The 17,319-nt window shown below is 57.8% G+C and overlaps 1 protein-coding gene across 3 annotated transcripts; it reads left to right on the top strand.

The window, feature by feature from the left end:
- Positions 1 to 1,658: 1,658 nt before the first annotated feature.
- Positions 1,659 to 11,749, top strand: LOC309633886 (ficolin-2-like). 3 transcript variants are annotated; one of them, XM_082403194.1, is made up of 9 exons: positions 1,659 to 1,916; positions 2,402 to 2,515; positions 3,997 to 4,059; positions 4,530 to 4,565; positions 5,343 to 5,375; positions 5,815 to 5,942; positions 6,428 to 6,557; positions 7,440 to 7,574; positions 8,141 to 11,749. In XM_082403194.1, exons 1-9 carry the CDS (start codon positions 1,823 to 1,825, stop codon positions 8,386 to 8,388), a joined length of 981 nt encoding a protein of 326 aa, XP_082259320.1. In that variant the 5' UTR covers positions 1,659 to 1,822; the 3' UTR covers positions 8,389 to 11,749. The 3 variants fall into 3 exon arrangements, with proteins under 3 accessions (XP_082259320.1, XP_082259319.1, XP_082259321.1); XM_082403193.1 differs by having other exon boundaries at positions 5,722 to 5,942; XM_082403195.1 differs by lacking the exon at positions 8,141 to 11,749 and adding an exon at positions 7,110 to 7,326 and having other exon boundaries at positions 5,722 to 5,942; positions 7,440 to 7,482.
- The last annotated feature ends 5,570 nt before the right edge of the window (positions 11,750 to 17,319 follow it).

The raw sequence follows: 17,319 nt of genomic DNA, 5'->3' as shown, positions 1-17,319 counted from the left end.
TAAAGCCAACACTCCAAATGCCAAATGGACATCAGTTTCTTGATGCTACAGTATGAACACTGTGAACGTCAGCCCCTTGCCCTGTCTACACTCGGTGAGAAGCGCAGCCCCGGCTAGGAGGGCAGCCCTCACCCACATGGCACAGGTGCTAAGGGGCTTTGTTCCTGTCCCAGCTCGGGGGGGTCTCTCTCTCGCATTCTGTCTGCACATCCGCAGGGAGCCCACCTCTGCCGGCCGAGTCTGCCCCGCGATGGATGGGGTCTGGCATCTCCTGCTCTTGTGAAGTTTACATCCCAGCAGCAGAACACACCCCCGTCAACCCGCCGCACGGCACGACACTTTGGTGTGTTGATTATTTTGAGCTGTGGGTGCTTGAAAACCAGCAAATACAGGCGGAGCTTTCTGTGTACTCCCTCTTTCTGCCTAAAGACAGAGCCTCCACAGGAAACTCAGCTGTCAGCCCCTCCCGGGGGGTTTCATCAACCGAGAAGATTGACCCTTGATTCATTACAGGAGAGGAGACCAGAGGAGGACACCACACTCAAACTGTCACAAACTAGCCTACCTCCGCCTGCCCTGCAAGGCCCAGGCCCCTTCCCTAAAACCATTTCCTCTTGTCTAAGACGCCTGCCCCCCTCCCCTTCCCCTCCTGAGATGGTACTGTGTCCTGAATTCTAAGCCACCTGGGGGAATTACTCATTCCCCGGGGCGTCTCCCATATGGACAGAGTACCTGTGCTAAGAACCTTCTCTGTGCTTTTCTCTTGTTACTCTGTCTTGCATTACAGGGGTCTCGGCTGAGAGCACAGAGGGTGGGGAGAACGTTACTTTTCCTCCCCTGCAGAGTGGAGGTCTTTGAGCAGCGGTCAGAGACTCAGGCCACACCCCCCATGGACATTGACATTGTCTCCGATGGACCCTCGATACTCACGTGAGTTTGTCTGACTTGGGGTCGTGATCCCAGCACCCCACCTGGACAGGGGCTCTTGGGATGGGGTTGGGGGCACAGACTTGCCACCTCCGTCTCTGACGGGAGTCCCGGTGACAGCTAGCCTCAGCGTGTGGCGCTTCCCTGGGAGGTGTGGGAAAAGCATCCAGCCTGCTCCCTCCTGGGGCGGGTGCCGAATGCCCCCCAACCCCGCCCCAGCAATTTCATGCCCTCCCCCACCCCAGCCCACGCCTGGCCCCGCTTCCACGCCCCCCAGGCTGGAACTGCTGCAGTCGGGTGCTCGTCCCGCCTCTGTCAAGGCCCCAGGGCCACGCTTTGCGATGCTCCCGGCCTGGCCGCCCTGCTTCTCTCCCGCTGCGTGTCCACTGCAGTCGGAAGCCCACGGCACACCGGCCCCGGGAAATCTCCACCGCACACATCCTGCTCTCCTCGCCCCTCCCCTCTAACCACCCTAGACCCCAGGAGAACTTTCTAAATTTCTGTAGACTTGAAGCCCATAAAATGCAAATGAATTCCTCAAACCCTGCCCCCTGAGAAGGCCTCAAGTGTGGCCTGGGCAGAGCTGGGTGATTTGTGGAGGGGGGTGCTGGCCCTTCCCTGTGCAGGGCCTAGGGGGCCTGGTGGCTGGAGGGAAGTGTCCCTGCCGAGGGGAAGCGGGGCCGGTCCACAGGGAGCACGGAAGTCAGATGCTCAGTAAGGAAGATCTGGGCCCTGGAAGAGACCCAGCTGAGGCTGCTTCCACCTCCAGCTGGCGCCACAAGCCGGGGGAGGAGCTGGCTGTCCCCACCGGGAGGAGAAACAGGGCCAGAGGTGACAGTGCGTGGCCACAGCCCTATAAGAGCACGGGGCTCCTCGGGCGGCACGGAGCAGAGCGATGGAGCAGCGTGGAGTGGCCATGGCCATCAGGCCCGCAGTGCTGGCCATCGCCTTCCTGGGCGCCGTAGCCTCCGCCCCCGACACCTGTCCAGGTGAGTCAGACACCAGGTGAGTAGGACGTGACAGCGGTCGGGTCTGAAAGCCGCAGGCCCCGTGCACTAACAGCCAACTGTGCTGGGCCCCGAGCTAAGCCCTTCTGGACAATTTCCTTATTCCTCATGATAGCGAGTTGCAGTCATCACTTCTCAAAAGCGGACACTGCACATTTTTGAACGCCTCGCTGCCGGGGTGACCCTCCAGCACTGAGGCTGGGGGGAGGGGGGCTCAGGCAGGGGCAACTACAAGGCCAGGGCTCGGCCCTGCATCACCTCCACGCCTGACCAGTGCCCACCAGAGGCGGGAAACTCACTGCCAGGCTGACCCTTCATCTGAGACGGGTGACTCTGGCCACAGCCAAGAGCCCAGGCCGAGGTTGCCGCGTGGCAGATCGCCGTGGCTCGGGTGGCCTGTCGCCGGCTCTGCAGGGCTCTCAGGCCCAGGACGAGCTCCCTGACTGGCACTCTGTGTCTCTCTGCAGAGGTGAAGCTGGTGGGTCTGGAGGGCTCCGACAAGCTCTCCATCCTTCGAGGCTGCCCGGGGCTGCCCGGACCCGCAGGGCCCAAGGGAGAGGCAGGCGCCAGTGGACAGAAGGGTACGTGCTCTGGCTCGGGGGTGGGGGTCACTGAGCACCGGCTCTTCTCAAATTAGACCCCGGGTGGGCAGTAGCCCCTGCGGGTCTCAGGTCGGGGGCTTGGATCACGACCCTGCTCAGAGCTGGCATCAGGAGCGACCCTCAAGGCCCACCGGGATGTGTCATTCCCTGAGGAGGGGGCTGGTCTCAGCTAGTCTGTGAGCTCACATTTGGGTATATTTTCATAGAGCACCCGCTTCCTGGTCCTCGATCCAGCCCTGGCTTTACGTGGCCGTGGGCAAGAGTTCCAAGCCTTACGTTCCTCGGTATTCTCACCTGAAAACTGAGGCCCCAGCCTTTTCTGTCTGTACCGCAGATGAGAAAACTGGGGCGCAGAGCAGTCAGCCATCACCAGGGAGGGTGGAGCTGCACCCCAACTCAGTATGAAGGCCCCCGAGCACTCCACACCTCTCCCGTCGACGTGCTGGCCCCCTTGTGGGGTTTTGGGCCCCGAGCCTGGTATGAAGGGCAGGTGTGCACCCAGCTCAAGGGGTGAGTGCCCCGGGCCTGGGTGTGAGTGGACTCCAAGGGCTCCGGAGACAGGGCGAGCTCGGAGGTCCCAGCCTCTCACGTCCTAGGAGGTATCCAGCTCAGGGGCCATGGGCACCCAGGGCAGGGCCTGGGAATGGGAGGGCGGTGTGTGCTCACCACGATGGGCTCCAGGCTGGGGATCCTGCGGGGGGGACACTGGGAGGAGGAGCAAGTCTGGGGCGCTGCCCACTAGTGGGTGTGGTTAGTCCGCCCCAAGCTGAGCCGGCGCCCCCTCTGCCCCACACCTCCACACCAACACTCCCCGGGGAGGGCAGCCTGCCGGCAGATGGTCCTGCTGCCTCGGCTGAGCCTGGGGCCGCCTCTCCTGACCCTCCCCTCAGTGCTCAGGAGGAGGGGCAAGGGCCCTGGGTGGTCCTAGCCCCCTGCTAACGTCAATAACGCAGACCTGGGAGGCCTCGTGGCTCCTGACCCCTCCTCGCTGGAGATGGAGAGAGAACCACCACGGAGGGATGCATAATTGCACCTGACCGCCTCTGCGTCCAGGGCTGAGCACAGGGCAGGGCCCCTCCTCCCTCCCAGAACCAATGGGCCGGAGGCTCCTGTGTGACAGGGTCTCTGAGGACGTGCTCTTGGTCCCAGGCCCCCATGTAGACGGTGGGGCTCTGTGACGGTGGCCTGGCCCTGGGCTGCTACACTGAGGTGGTCGGGAGCCAGAACGCTGGTGGTTCCCTGGGGCCCGAGCTTGGCGTGCCGGCCGGTCGGCACCGGGTGGCTGTGAGTGCTTTGTCCCCGCTGTCTGCTGTCACCCTCGGGCTGAGTCCCAGGGCAGTGATCCTGAGGATACCGCAGCTGGGATGGGAGGGTCAGGACTGTTTTCCTTAGGGCAGAGACACTCAAGTGGAATTCTTCAGGTTGCCTTTTCCTGAAAGATGTATCATTGGAATTTACAGGGGAACGAGGTTCTCCCGGAGTCCCTGGGAAGGCAGGGCCGGCCGGGCCCAAAGGTACCAAAGGTGATGAAGAGCTAGGACCCCTGAGCAGGAGCCCGGGGCCAGTCCACAGAGACAGGAGAGATGGAGACAGACAGAGAGAGAGGGGGAGGAGGCGGAGAGAGAGATGGGAGAGAGACAGAGAGAGGGAGGGAGGCCAAGTGGCAGAGAGGGACCTGTCCTGCTTCCTGTTTCCAAAGAGCTTCGAGACAGCATGTGAACTGGGTCCCGGGTCCGGGGCCCCAGGCCCAGAACAGCCTCTCATAACCCAGAGAAGAATCCAGGCCTCTGAGTCCGCCCCCCCCCACTCCCCTGGCTGAGACCCAGGCATTGGAAAGCTGTGTGGGCCGCGGAGCACGCGTGTGTGGTGCCCAGAGCCCCCGCCTTGTCCCCCACGCCCCAGCTCCCGAAGAACTGAGCCCTTGGGTGGTTTCCAGAGCGGAGGGTTGATGTCCACTGACCAGACGTCCTGTGCATCTCCTGTCTCTCCCCAGGAGACCGAGGGGAAAAGGGCGCGGGCGGAGAGAAAGGTGAGCCCCTCCGCCTCCCTGGGGTCATTGGGCAGGCTTTGCAATGGGCTGGGGGGTCCCAGGGGCCTCGGTCACGCCCAGCACCATCTGGGAGAGGATCTCAGACCACACCCCGGGCCCTGTCCGTCTAGCCGGCGGGTGCGGGACGAGGGGCCTCTGAGCCCGGCTTGCTTTGTCAGCGGCCGGTGAGCGCTCAAAGCTCAGCGGCTCCAGAGCTGGACCCCGGTGACTGGCAATACTGCCTTACTACATAATTGCGGACATTTTGCTTATAATTTTCTGATTTATGCTCATTTTTAAAAAAATTTGTAAAAGCAAGAAAAGGCAAAACTCCAAGACACAGTCACATGCTCCAGCTACAAATACAAAGTGCAAGGTTGGGGCCCAGACTCACATCCCAAATGCTCCCCAATACTTTCCACAAGCAGAGGCTCTGGTGGAGACACGGGCTGTGGAAAGCGATAGGCCTGGGGGCGCTGAGCCTCCACCGCCGTGAGCCGTGAAGCCCAGGCGAGGTGGCCGGCACGGCGGTCCAGCCAGCGCCCCGCTCGACAGTGCTGGCCGCCAGCCCCCGGGCAGGCCGGATGCAGTGGGGGTCAAGCAAGCCCAGTGATGCTGAGTCTAGGAACTGGTCCTCAGGGCTGGAGGCGGAGAGTCCTGCAAAGAGCTGGATAACGGTTTCCATTCTCCCCGCTGTGCTCACGGAGCAACGGGGCTGAGGGGCACAGGGCGCTTTTTCCAGACGTGTGACGTGCATGTCCTCTCTCCCCACAACAGGAGAGCCGGGGCAGCTTCATTCCTGTGCCACAGGTGACCACGCACACGCTGACCCCCCGACCTCCGCCTGGACCTGCTCCTGCTGGGGGCGGGGGAGTGGGGGGTCGACCAGAAGGCCAGCTGCACAGACTCAGGTTCCAACTTCCAAGGACAAAACCCTCTCTGTGCATATCCGACTCCCCAATTACCCGAGTGATAGGCAGCCATTGCCTGGATAACTCAAGTATATTCCTGGAGGAGGGCCGGTGCCCAGGAGACTAGGCGGGGGCAGCCCTGGGAGGTGGGGATGGCCAGGTAGACGGGGCCTGGCCGTCACAGCTGAGTGGCCTTGGGGGCTGCGTCTCTGTCCCAGGACTCAGAGCCCCCCTCCCCCAGGTAGGTGTCCCTGCCTCTCCCTCCTCCCCCCTCCTCCTCCCCCCTGCCCTGCCCAGAGCTCCTGTCCAGGCGTCCATTCCCCGGCTTCCCCTCCCAGGACCTCGGACCTGTAAGGAGCTGCTCACCAGGGGGCACTTTCTGAGTGGCTGGCACACCATCTACCTGCCCGACTGCCGGCCCCTGACTGTGCTGTGTGACATGGACGTGGACGGCGGGGGGTGGACCGTGAGTGGGGGGGGACCCAGGGATGGCCGTGGGGTTCCTGGGCAGGGGCGGGCGTGCCTGGGAGGTTCACCTGGTGGCAGATCACTCTTTAGTGGCCTTTGTGAGACCGTCCACTCCCTCCAGGCTCAGGCTGACCCCGTCCTTTCACTGAGGTCGGGAGGATCAGAAATGTCGGGGGAGGGGGGTGTGCACCCATATGGGAAGGAGTCCCGTGGCTCAGGGTGGGGGGCTCAGGCCCGGAGGTGCCCACTCCTCTCCAGCCGTGTGGCTTTGGCCTCGTCGCCTGCCCTCTCTGAGCCTCCATTTCCTCCTTGGTCCCATGTGGGTGTCCCTGACTGCCCCTGGGCTCTTTGATGAGACCCACGTTCTGGTCCTCGGCCTGTGATGCGTGTGAACTACCACTGCTGCTCCCACGTGTGGCTGGGGTGCCCTGTGGGGGGACGGCAGTGGGGCCCCGTCTCCTCAGCCCTCCCCATCGTGTGCAGGTTTTCCAGCGAAGGAGTGACGGCTCCGTGGACTTCTACCGGGACTGGACCGCGTACAAGCAGGGCTTCGGCAGTCAGCTGGGAGAGTTCTGGCTGGGGAATGACAACATCCACGCCCTGACCGCCCAGGGTAGGCCCACGGCTGGGGCTCTGTGGTGCGGTGCCTGAAATCCACATGCCCCTGACCTTAGCCCTGGGCCACATGAACCAGAAGACCCCGCTCCTCCTCGCCCCAGGGGTGGTCACGTCTGACAGCAGGAAGGTTTATTACTCTGAGAACCTAGGACATGTATTCTCTTACACTCTCTGAGTGTTCAAATCGGAGGGGGTGGATTATTGGAGTGAAGACGACTTCTGGTCTCGGGACCGATCGTATCTAGAACCCGAGAGTCGGAAGTGAGGAGGAGGCCATCTGGATTGGGGTGGCCCTTCTCCCACTTCCAACTGTTGGTCCGTCCTTGAAACTGGGATCTTAGGCGCTCAGAGCCCCCTCCCTTGCCTCTCCTGCTCAGTGCATGTCGCGGTCCCCACGCAGGCCCCCTCACCCCACTTCTCCGTTCCACAGAATCAGCTTCACAGCTGGTCCTGAGGTCAACGGCAAACCTGTAAATCCGTTCTTAATTCTTCCACTCCCTCATGGCAACCTTGACGGTGTCCACTCATGTGCCTGAGATTCTTGCAGAAGAAACTACACATACAAAGGTTTCCTGCCGTGGCATTCACAGCTATTTGCAGGAGAATTTAGGGTTTCAAACTAGAGCGAGGCTTCATTCCATCCGAGGAACACCGACCATGGAATTTCAGGCATGGCTGATGGAACAGCAGGGGAGCTATTTGAAAACAGGGAGCCATCCCTGAGGTCCTCCCACCACACCAGCCCAGCCTCTCACACCTTCCCGGTGAATTGTCCCCGATGCCAAGTTAGACGTCCCCTAAAACTCAAATTCCCATCCCCCCGTGCCTGGAGGCAGAGGGTCCCTTCTGCTGGGACCTGAGCATCCACCTCCAACAGGAAACAGCGAGCTCCGGGTAGACCTCATGGACTTTGAGGGCAACCACCGATTTGCCAAGTACCAGTCATTCAAGATGGCGGGTGAGGCAGAGAAGTACAAGCTGGTCCTGGGAGCCTTTGTCGAGGGCAGCGCAGGTGAGAGTCCGCGTGGGGCACAGCAGTGGCCTGGGCTTCGGCGCGGGGTTTGGGGAAGCAGAGAGGACCTGCTGAGCGTCCTGGCTCTGCCTACTCTGTGTGATGTTCCTGGGGACTTAACCTCACCAGTTTCTTATCCACACAGTGAGGTAATACTACGCACACCTAAGTGTACCCACAAGGCTGATGTGACCCATGACAAAGTCCAACAAGCTATGGCATTATTATTAACTACCATTACTGATGAAAAACGGGGAAGGATGATAATTTAGCCCATTTCCCTGAAGGCTCCATTCCCACTCTTGTTACTGGAATTCTCCCCTGAGGATGAAAGAGTTCTCCCCCTAAGTGAGAGGATGCCTGTTGGCTGGCAGGAGCAGACCAGATGAGGGGATACCAAGGCCACTGCATAAGCAGAGGGATGCTTCCTGGGGTCATGTGAGTGGCAACCCTTGGAGTTGCACAGTGTGCAACCTGCACACCCAGACACAGCAGCTTTGACCTGGACCAGCGTCGGGGACCTCCTATCCCTGTGTGCCAATTAGGCGACCTTTCCTTCTGAGCAGGTGATTCCCTGACGTCCCACAACAACCACGCCTTCTCCACCAAAGACCAAGACAACGACAAAAATACTGCAAACTGTGCGGTGCAGTACCAGGGGGCCTGGTGGTACAACAACTGTCATGTGTCAAACCTGAACGGTCGCTACCTTGGGGGGCCCCACGAGAGCTTTGCAAACGGCATCAACTGGAGGTTAGGGAAGGGGTACAACTACAGCTACAAGGTGTCGGAGATGAAGGTGCGGGCCACCTAGGGTGGGGCCGGCCGGCCAGAGTGTCTGGGAGCAGCTCCCTCTGCACACAGTCCGGCGGGGCAGCTGGTCCAGAGCCCTCCCCAGGAAGGTGCTGCGGACCTCCGCGTCACTATCCTCATGGGAGCAGAAGAGCCGCATCCTGTGCCCTGGGCAGGAGGCTCTCGCTCTGTGCCTCCACTGACTTCCAACCCTTCTGTCCCACTCACGAGGATAAGAGAAAATGCTACTCCAGATCTTGCCAGACACACATATTCGCAATAAAGACGCTTGCTTACCCGACAGCAGACATGGGACTCCTTCGTCACTGCCATGCTCTGACCTGTGCCCCTGTCTGTCCATCTGTCCCCGTGACCTGGCTCTGCAGGTGCCCTTTGGGCTGAAGGTGTTTCCGATGGTCTGAGGCCAGAGTCACAGAGCACGGCCCGCACGTGGGGCTGCGTGCCAGTCAAGTGTCACTCTCCCTGCCGGGCCGGGCAGCTGTCTGCCTCCAGGCAGTTTTCAAGCTCAGGCTGAGTAGAGTGCCAGAGGCCGAGCCGTGTGACCACACATCTTAAAGTCTTTACTCTTAGCCCTTCAAGAAAGTGTCCTCTGACCCCGGGCTCAGCGGTGAAGTGCAGTCCCAGCCTCCTGGCCCCAGCTGTCCCCGCTAATCCACACCGCCCAGGCTCCTGGGTCCCCATTACCCATAAAGGGTGATGGTGGCCTGGGAATCCCTCACCACCAATAAAGAAGGAAATGGAACAGGAGCCGCTGTGGCTGATTGGAGCGCTCCAGGAGAGGAGAGAGTGATTTCAGTGCAAAGCGCCCCACAGCTGAGCCAGCACAGACCTGCAGGCGGGGAGACTCCAACTTTACAGGCAGTCATCTCTGAGAGATATGCCAGTGCCCTCAGCACCTGTACTTGTGTCTGCTGAAGAGGGTCCCACTCTCTCCTCCTGCTGCCTCCACCGCCATACACCAAGAAGCCCCCCATCCTCAGGTGGCCAGCCTGTCCTGGCGCTGGCCGGTCCCTAACCCTTGCCTGACTATCTGGGTCCTCATAAGCCCGCTTGTGTCTCTTCTGGCAGCATCATCTACTCGGAGAGAATCTAGAAAGGTGCAAGGTGGTTACTACCATCCTTGCTCCCCAAGGGTCCCTTAGATGGGTCCTAGCTGGTCTAAGAACCATGCAAAGCCACATAGAACGTGGCATGTCTGGGGTTTTTCTGGGAGAGGGCCCATGGTTGTCTCGCCTTGCCTGGAGGTGCTGTGTCCTGAGGACCAGGAGCCACTGCTCCTGGAATCCATCCCCACCCTTGCTCCTCATGCTGGCCCAGAGGCCTGAGACGAGCCAGTGCAGGACAGAGAGGGACGGGCCTGGGGAGTGGGCTCAGGAGAGAGGGCGTGGCCCTTCCTTCCCCCGAGCCCGAGGATGGGGCCACACCCTCTCACCCAGGGGCCCCGATTGGTCCCCAGGACAGAAACTGTCAAACTGTAAAATACAATGGTTAATATTAGATCCAGGATTCTGCTGCTATAAAATTATACCCAATCATCTCTTTCTTTTCTTGAAGACCTGGTTCCTTGACGTCTTGGCAGGATGACAGTTCCTGGAGGGGTGCAGTCTCTTTGCCAGGGAACACATACTGCAACTCTTCATACGTCAGCCCTAGGCTTTGCTGCCCAATCTTTGAGAGCAGCAAAGACCTCACCTACACGCCCCAGGAGCCACGGTCAGGATCGTGATCTGGTGTTGGGAACTCTCCTAGGCACCCTGCACCTTGACTTGCCCCTACTAACTCCGTTTCACAGGGACTAAGCCTTCAACAGTGGAGAAGTGCCCACTGGCTCAGCTGGAAAAGGCAGGACAGGCCATTTGATCTTGTATCTCAGCCTTTCAGTCCTAGAACCAAGATTTTACCAGAAAGGACCCTCCCTTCCAGAAGTCCTAACTTTGAAGTTATAACTCATGTTGTGAAATTAAATCTTGAGAAATTCCTCTTGAGAAAAAACTTAATTTCTTAAGTGCCCTGTCATTGTTGCGGAAGGCAAAAATAAAACTATTAAATACAGAAACAGGCTTTGCTTGGCAAACCAGACATTTTTTAAAAGTGTTATGTTTAAAATCTGCTTAATTGAGAGATGGGCTAAGAGTTAAAAAAGACAATTTTTAGAAACATTTAATTTGACCATTGCTGTAATTTATTTACAAATACTCTTTTGCTTTTGGGACTTGATAAGACTTTTTTTTTAAGTACTTATGAAAATGAGGTCAAAGGGATTCGGGAGAGCAAGGGGGCTTAGGGAACTGACCTCATGTAATAACTCACTTGCATTTTATGTGCATCCGTCTTGTACGCAGTGCGTGCTTGTACATGTGGGACCATGGGAAGGTGTAACCGGCTGGTGGGCACCTGAGAAACGAGGCTGCATAGGCCACCGTAGGACCGGCTGGCTCTGGGTGGCCCTGGGGAGAGAAGCTTCTGGTCCTGCTTCCTCTGGCTCCCTGTGAGAGCTGGCTCCTGCAGGCCACCAGAGCTGTCTCAGGGCCACAGGCTGCCCCCTGGAAGCAGGGGTTTGGGGCAAGATTGGAGCCTGGGCCCAGGCCAGGCGTGTCCCCTGGGCTGGGCTCTCCTCATCCCTCTACTGGCCCTGCCCTGCCCTCCTGCTCCTCCAAGCGCTTGGTGTCTGTGCTGGCAGAAAGGGAGGCGTAGGACTGGGGGGTCCTGAGCAAAGGCCTCAGATTCTTCACTGTGGCCATGACCTCTGTGGTCTGGGAGGGCACAGGCCCAGCCTGGGGGGGGCCTTGCTCTGGTGGCAGGGACCCCTGGTGATTGGTAGAGAAATGCGCTCCACCGAGACACCGTTTATCTGGAAGGTCCTGACAGCCCACCCAGAAATCCCGGCTGCAGCGGGGAGGGCGGTCGTCCAGATGCAGGTGAGCGAGGCTGGCCTCCATGTCCAAGAGACGCCCCCCTCCCTTGAAGTGAGAGCGCCCCCGGGACAGGGCGCACCCCCTCCCCTGGATTTCCATTCTGCACAGCGTCACACACCCCTGTCCCCTCCCCTTTCTACTCTGTCCCTTGACAATTCCTCCCAGACTCCAGTCTGATTTCTGGTTCTGTCTACCTTACACTCTCCCCACGGGAAGAAGGCCCCTTCTCCTGTCCAGCGGGGGTGGCCCTATGGATGGAACCCTTAGGAACCCCCATCCCCGCACCCAGTGGCTCTGGGGCTCTTGACTCAATTGTTGCTGTTGCCTGGCCCCCACCCAGTTTCCGCTCCAGTCCAGGCCAGGCTGGGGGGCCGAGCCCGGGGCTCTGTGGGCTCCCTGGCCTTGGCACTGGTGCCCACCCGGCACCTTGGGCTCCCTGCCCTGGCCAGCTGTCAACACGGGTTTACAGGGCCCATGTTGGCCACCCAGTACTGTCTGTGGGCTCTGGGGTTCGGGACTCCCAAGGTGAGGGGTCCCGGAATAGACCTGGCCGATCTCAAGAACTGGTAAGTTTCTGTTTCAGCTGGTGAAGGGCAAGGCCTTTGTGTCCACACAGACCTGGACTCCCTGGACTCTGCCAGGTCCAGGTGGTGTGACCTTGGGCGAGTCACTTGACCTCTCTGAGTCTTCTTTGTCACGTGGCTCAGGATAACAGGGTGGGTTTGAGGACCCCGTTGAGTGAGGATCATAAGTGAGAAGCGTGGGAAGTCTGGGATGGACCGAAGGGTCAGTGACCGGGGGCGTGGGCGTCCCCCACGCTTCCCCAGCTGGCCGTGACTCCCTCCCCGCCACGTCTCTGCCCGCTCCAGGGCTGCCCTCCAGGGCCTGCCCACCCCCGAGCCTGTGCCAGGCCTCAGTTTCCGGTGGGTGTTTCACAACCTGGGGGGTGGAGCCCGCTGGCTGGTGGCTGTTGGAACCTCCCCCTCCCACCCACAGTTTCCCTCCCTGCCCCTCGGGCAGCTGGGCTGGGCCACGGATGCTGTGTCCCTGGGGCCCCGCTCTGCCGTGCGCACAGACCCAGGACGGGAGGGCGGCGCCCCTCGGCGGGCAGGGCTCTGGCAAAGGCTCTGTCCCTCTGTCGCCTCTGCTCACGCTCGCCCAGGGTGTGCTCTGCGGGGTCAGCACTGAAGCCATGCTGTCTGCCTTCTCTGCCATCAGAATGTTCTAGGGAGAACTGGCTTCCTCCCCCTCCCTCCTGGCGTCCGGGGCATCGCCCCCTCCCTCCAGCAGAGCTGAACTTTGGGAGCTGGGACTGGCCCCAAACCCCGAAACCAGCCTGATACTCTTGCCCTGGCCACCGGAATCCACTGGTCTCAGGCCCCTTCGCCTTCCCTTCACCCTGAGGTTACACGCTTTTCCAACAATCCCACACCTTAAGAGCTATTTACAAGAAAAGGACTTGCAAGGGGCCATCTGGTGAATTTCAGGCTCGGCTGGGTCCTGACGGAGCGCGATACTGCTCACCACAGATGGGGTGCTGCTGGAGCTGCGTTCACGAAGCCATAGCGTCCGGAACCAGGGAGGAGAGAGCCGGGCTCCCCTCTGCACAGGTTTGTCCACACCTGTGCCCTGGGGTCTGAGTTTTGCACCTTAAAGCAACCAAGGAGCGGGTATCACCTAGGATGGGATCGAAGAGCTGGGAACGAAATTCTTAGAAACGGTTGAAAGCGGGGGAGAAGAGGACGGCCTGCCACCAAGCAAGAGCTGTGCATTGTGGGAGCGTGACCCCGTCCCCAGAGGAATAGCACTGCCCTGGACCCCTGGGGCTCACAGGCCCCTCTCCCATCCCTTCCTCCCCCTGCACCCTAAGTGCCCTTTGCCCTGTGGCTTCTGTCCTCTCCCTGTAGCCTCCGATCAGGAAGAGTGAGGTGACCACCTTGTCCTGGTCACCCTGGGTCTTCCCGGTGACCGAACTTCCCACATCCTGGGAAACCCCTCAGAGCTGGACAAACCAGGAGGGTTGGTCACCCTGAGAGGAGGCTCAGTGGCCATTAAAACTGCAGCCCAGGCACTAGCAACAGAGGAAAAACCCCAAACCTGGACCCCCTTCCCTCAAGGCCAGGGAAGGCCTTCTCTTTTCTCCACTAGAGCAGTTCTAATTGCTTAATGAAGAAAGACAAAATCAAGCCCCCACCTCGCCATCCGTCAGGAGGCGTCTGCCGACCGCAAAGCCCTCTTTGGCGGGCAGGTGAGGCCATCTGCCCTCTGAAGGAGCTCCTGGTCTAGAGGGGGCATCCTACAAACGTCATAAATGAAAGACTCAGGCAGTGGGTGACACGCAAGGGACGTCTGTGTTTCTTTCTTCCAGGCCCAGCCTGAAGCTCTGAGTCCTTACAGGAGTCGGGCTTCCATCACCTCCTCCCTGCCTGCCCGGCCTGGCTGGACTTCCACATTTATGACAGCTACAGATGGAATGTTGACAGACGTCATGCAGCCTCTGGCTGGACCAGCCCTAGAGACCCCCGGGCCGTCTCCCAGTCGAGAAGCCCAAGGCCCTCAGCCCACCTGCGTGTGCCCTGCACTGCAGTGTGAGGGCTGCTTGGTACAGCAGCTGTCAACCCAGAAGTCTTGAACAGAAGTTGCATCAGAAGAGCAGTGCGTCTGCGACAAAGTCTCAACTGGTGGCATTAGCCTGGCAGCCAGAGCAGGGGGTAGAGGGTGAACATTTTTTTTTTGATGCAAGTGCTGCTTCTGAAAATTTGGAAAGCAGTTCCATGGAGCGTCCTCTGGGGCTCCGAGGAAAGATCCTGCAAATCCAGCACTTCAGTGGCGTGTGTTTCTGTATTGGCTGTCTGAGGAGCTGTTACAAGAAAAGAGCTTAGGGAAGACCCGAGCCATTTGCAAGCAGCAAAAAATAAAGTGTCCAGGAATTTGGGGTCTTACTGAGTTGGAAAATCCCCGAACAGCTCTAGACCCCAGACAATAAGAGATGGACTTTTTGAAAGTCCTTGAGTTCCAACGAGCAGTGAAGTAGTTTTTTTCGGAACAGAGCTACTCAGCCTTGGGAGTAAGAGCCTTTCTGCCCAAGCCTGGAAGCTCTGAGCAAGCCTCCCTAAGATGAGAGGTACAGGGAGGCGTGGAGGTGAGGTAGCAAGAAATGCAACCTGAGATGTGCCTCAGGAAGGAGCAGCTGCAGTCCGGGGGAGGGGGTGTTTGGATCACTGCAGGGCTGACCCCCCACCCCACTCCCTGTGCGACCAAGACAAATTTGCATTGCATTACAGCCCTGAGATATGAAGTTGTGTATTAAATAGTCAGCTGTCACTTTCCTTTACAAAGAGGTGGCCTAGGTGAGGGATGGGGTGCAGGGAGGGGAGAGGGGGAACCCGCAAACTCATCCTCATCCTGAATCCCACTCTGGGCTTTGAGCCGACTTTGCCTCCCGTCAATTTCCTATCCATTTCTTCTGCCACCCTTGAGCTACTCAACTTGGTTGTCATTGTCATGGTGACTCATCAGCCATATGGGTGGGGGGCGGCCAATTATCTGATTCCTGGAGCTTCGCGGGAGGCTGCAAGTTCCACCCGCCCACCCCAATATGTGGCACAAGTCCCAGCCAGGAAGCTGGGAGAACCAGGCACCATCTGGAAACGTCCATCTGTCCCAAGGGAGCGAACACGGCCCTCCCAGAGTCCTGCGCCTGCAAGAGGGGTGTCCTAAATTCTAATTGGGGTGGAAATAGAAATCATCAAATCTTGGCACTGGAATTGAGGCGCAGCTGCTCCGGTCCACGCTTTCACGTGGGGCAAGAACCAGCGCCTCTGCAGCCCCTGATGGATGCCCGTTTCATCTGGTCCTAAACACCTGCGGGTGTGGGAAGCTCGCTGTCGCCTTGGACACCTCGTGCAGTGAGGCCAGGGGCAGCTGTCGCGACCCCGGGAGCCCCTCCTCCTGTGGATTTGGCCCTGCTTCTCCGTAGAGCCCTTCCTTGGAGGGGGCCGGGTGCCCTGGGCAGCAGGATGTCCAAGTTGTTTCCCCACCACCTCAGAAAGGCCTTATCAGCTGGTGGCCGAGGCGTGGGAGCCAAGGGCAGAACGCATCTCCAGAAAACAAAACAAAAACCGCGACTATCCGGCAGGTTGGGAGGCTCTCGGTGCAGTGGCCGAGTAACTAAGCAGGACTTTCTGGGTCTGACAAGCTTGAGTGTTGTGAGCGGCCTGGGTGTCTCCTGGTCACTCAGCCGGTAACCCGTCTGGCTCCACCACTCCTGTGTCCCCGGAATTCTAACCCAAATGTCTTCCTGTTAACTAGCTCAGCTCTGATCCCCTGTAGCACCACTGTCTCCTTTCACACAAGCTCTGCTCTGATGGGCCAGAGGGCCCAGGGCTTTCATTTGCTTGCCCTGAAATCATCCAACAGCACACTGAGCCCTGAAACTAGCATATTAGTGGGTCCTAAGCCCAGCTGTCCCTCAGAGCTACCTGGGGAGGCTCTTAAAATACAGATTCAGACATGGAAACAACCTAAATGCCCATCAACAGGTGAATGGATAAAGAAGATGTGGTATATTTATAAAATGGAATATTACTCAGCCATCAAAAATGAAATAATGTGGGCTTCCCTGGTGGCGCACTGGTTGAGAATCTGCCTGCCAATGCAGGGGACACGGGTTCTTGCCCTGGTCTGGGAAGATCCCACATGCCGTGGAGCAACTAGGCCCGTGAGCCACAGCTACTGAGCCTGTGCGTCTGGAGCTTGTGCTCCTCAACAGGAGAGGCCGCGACAGTGAGAGGCCCGCGCACCGCGATGAAGAGTGGCCCCCACTTGCCACAACTAGAGAGAGCCCTTGCACAGAAACGAAGACCCAATACAGCCATAAATAAATAAATAAATAATTTAAAAAAAAAATGAAATAATGCCATTTGCAGCAACATGGATGGACCTAGAGATGATCATACTAAGTGAAGTTAAGTCAGACAAAGACAGATATGATATCGCTTATATGCGGAATCTAAAATATGACACAAATGAACTGATCTACGAAACAGAAACAGACTCAGGACATAGAGAACAGACTTGTGGTTGCCAAGGGTTGGGGGAGGGTTGGAGTGGGAGTTTGGGGTTAGCAGATGCAAACTATTATATACAGAATGGATAAACAACAAGGTCCCACTGTGCAGCACAAGGAACTATATTCAATATCCTGTGATAAACCATATTGGAAAAGACCATAAAAAGAATGTATATATGTGTGTGTGTGTGTGTGTGTGTGTGTGTGTGTGTGTATCTGAATCACTTTGCTGTACAGCAGAAATTAACACAACATTGTAAATCAACTATACTTCAATAAAATAAATTTAAAAAAATACAGATTCAGGAGGCCCATCTCTGACCTGCGAAACCAAAATCTCAGTGGTGATTCCTGGAGCCTGTATTTTTTGCAGTTTCCTGTTGATTCTGAAGATAAGCCATGGTAGGAATTGCTTGGCAGCATGTCAAGTGGACAGAGGTGACAACCAAGCGTGTCCCCAAACCATGTCCAGGCTCCTTGGAGCCACATGTCCCCAGTTTCTCAGTCAATCCTCAGAGCACAGGAGTGACCCAGATGAAAAGGGAAGTCAAGTGTCCAAAAAAAATGCTGAATTAAAATCTAGTTATTACAGTGACTTTTTACATGGCTTAAATAGATCATTTTATGGTGAAGTGGTTTATGATTTTAGTCTTTCACATACAGTGTCATGTCCTAAAGAAAAGTGCACACACTTTGAATCAGTACGCTCACCAGGAACTTACTTCTAGAAAACCCCACAGATGAGAGAAAGCTGTGTACTTAGATGTGTTCATTCAAAATTGTGGCCTTGAAACACCAGCTAGAATAGAAGTATTCAACCATAGGATTGATGACCATTTCCTCAAATGAATGTTCGGTGACGATTTAAAAAATGCTAAACAAGCAAACTCTAAGGCCATGAGAAAATAACTCACATCAGAAGATAAAACTGTACATTCAGGCTCTC

This window comes from Balaenoptera borealis (genome assembly GCF_965194805.1).
Source record: "Balaenoptera borealis genome assembly, chromosome: 8".
In the NCBI taxonomy this organism is placed as follows: Eukaryota; Metazoa; Chordata; class Mammalia; order Artiodactyla; family Balaenopteridae; genus Balaenoptera; species Balaenoptera borealis.
Note: the sequence above shows the minus strand (reverse complement) of the source record. Positions and strands in the feature narration are given on the sequence as shown.

Bases quoted from the DNA above. Each gene is read 5' to 3' on its own strand.
- LOC309633886 (XM_082403193.1), top strand. From the start codon at position 1,823: ATGGAGCAGCGTGGAGTGGCCATGGCCATCAGGCCCGCAGTGCTGGCC. The intron at 4,566-5,342 runs GTGAGCCCCTCC...TCCCCACAACAG, and splicing joins GGGCGCGGGCGGAGAGAAAG to GAGAGCCGGGGCAGCTTCAT. The intron at 5,376-5,721 runs GTGACCACGCAC...TCCCCCAGGTAG, and splicing joins GCTTCATTCCTGTGCCACAG to GTGTCCCTGCCTCTCCCTCC.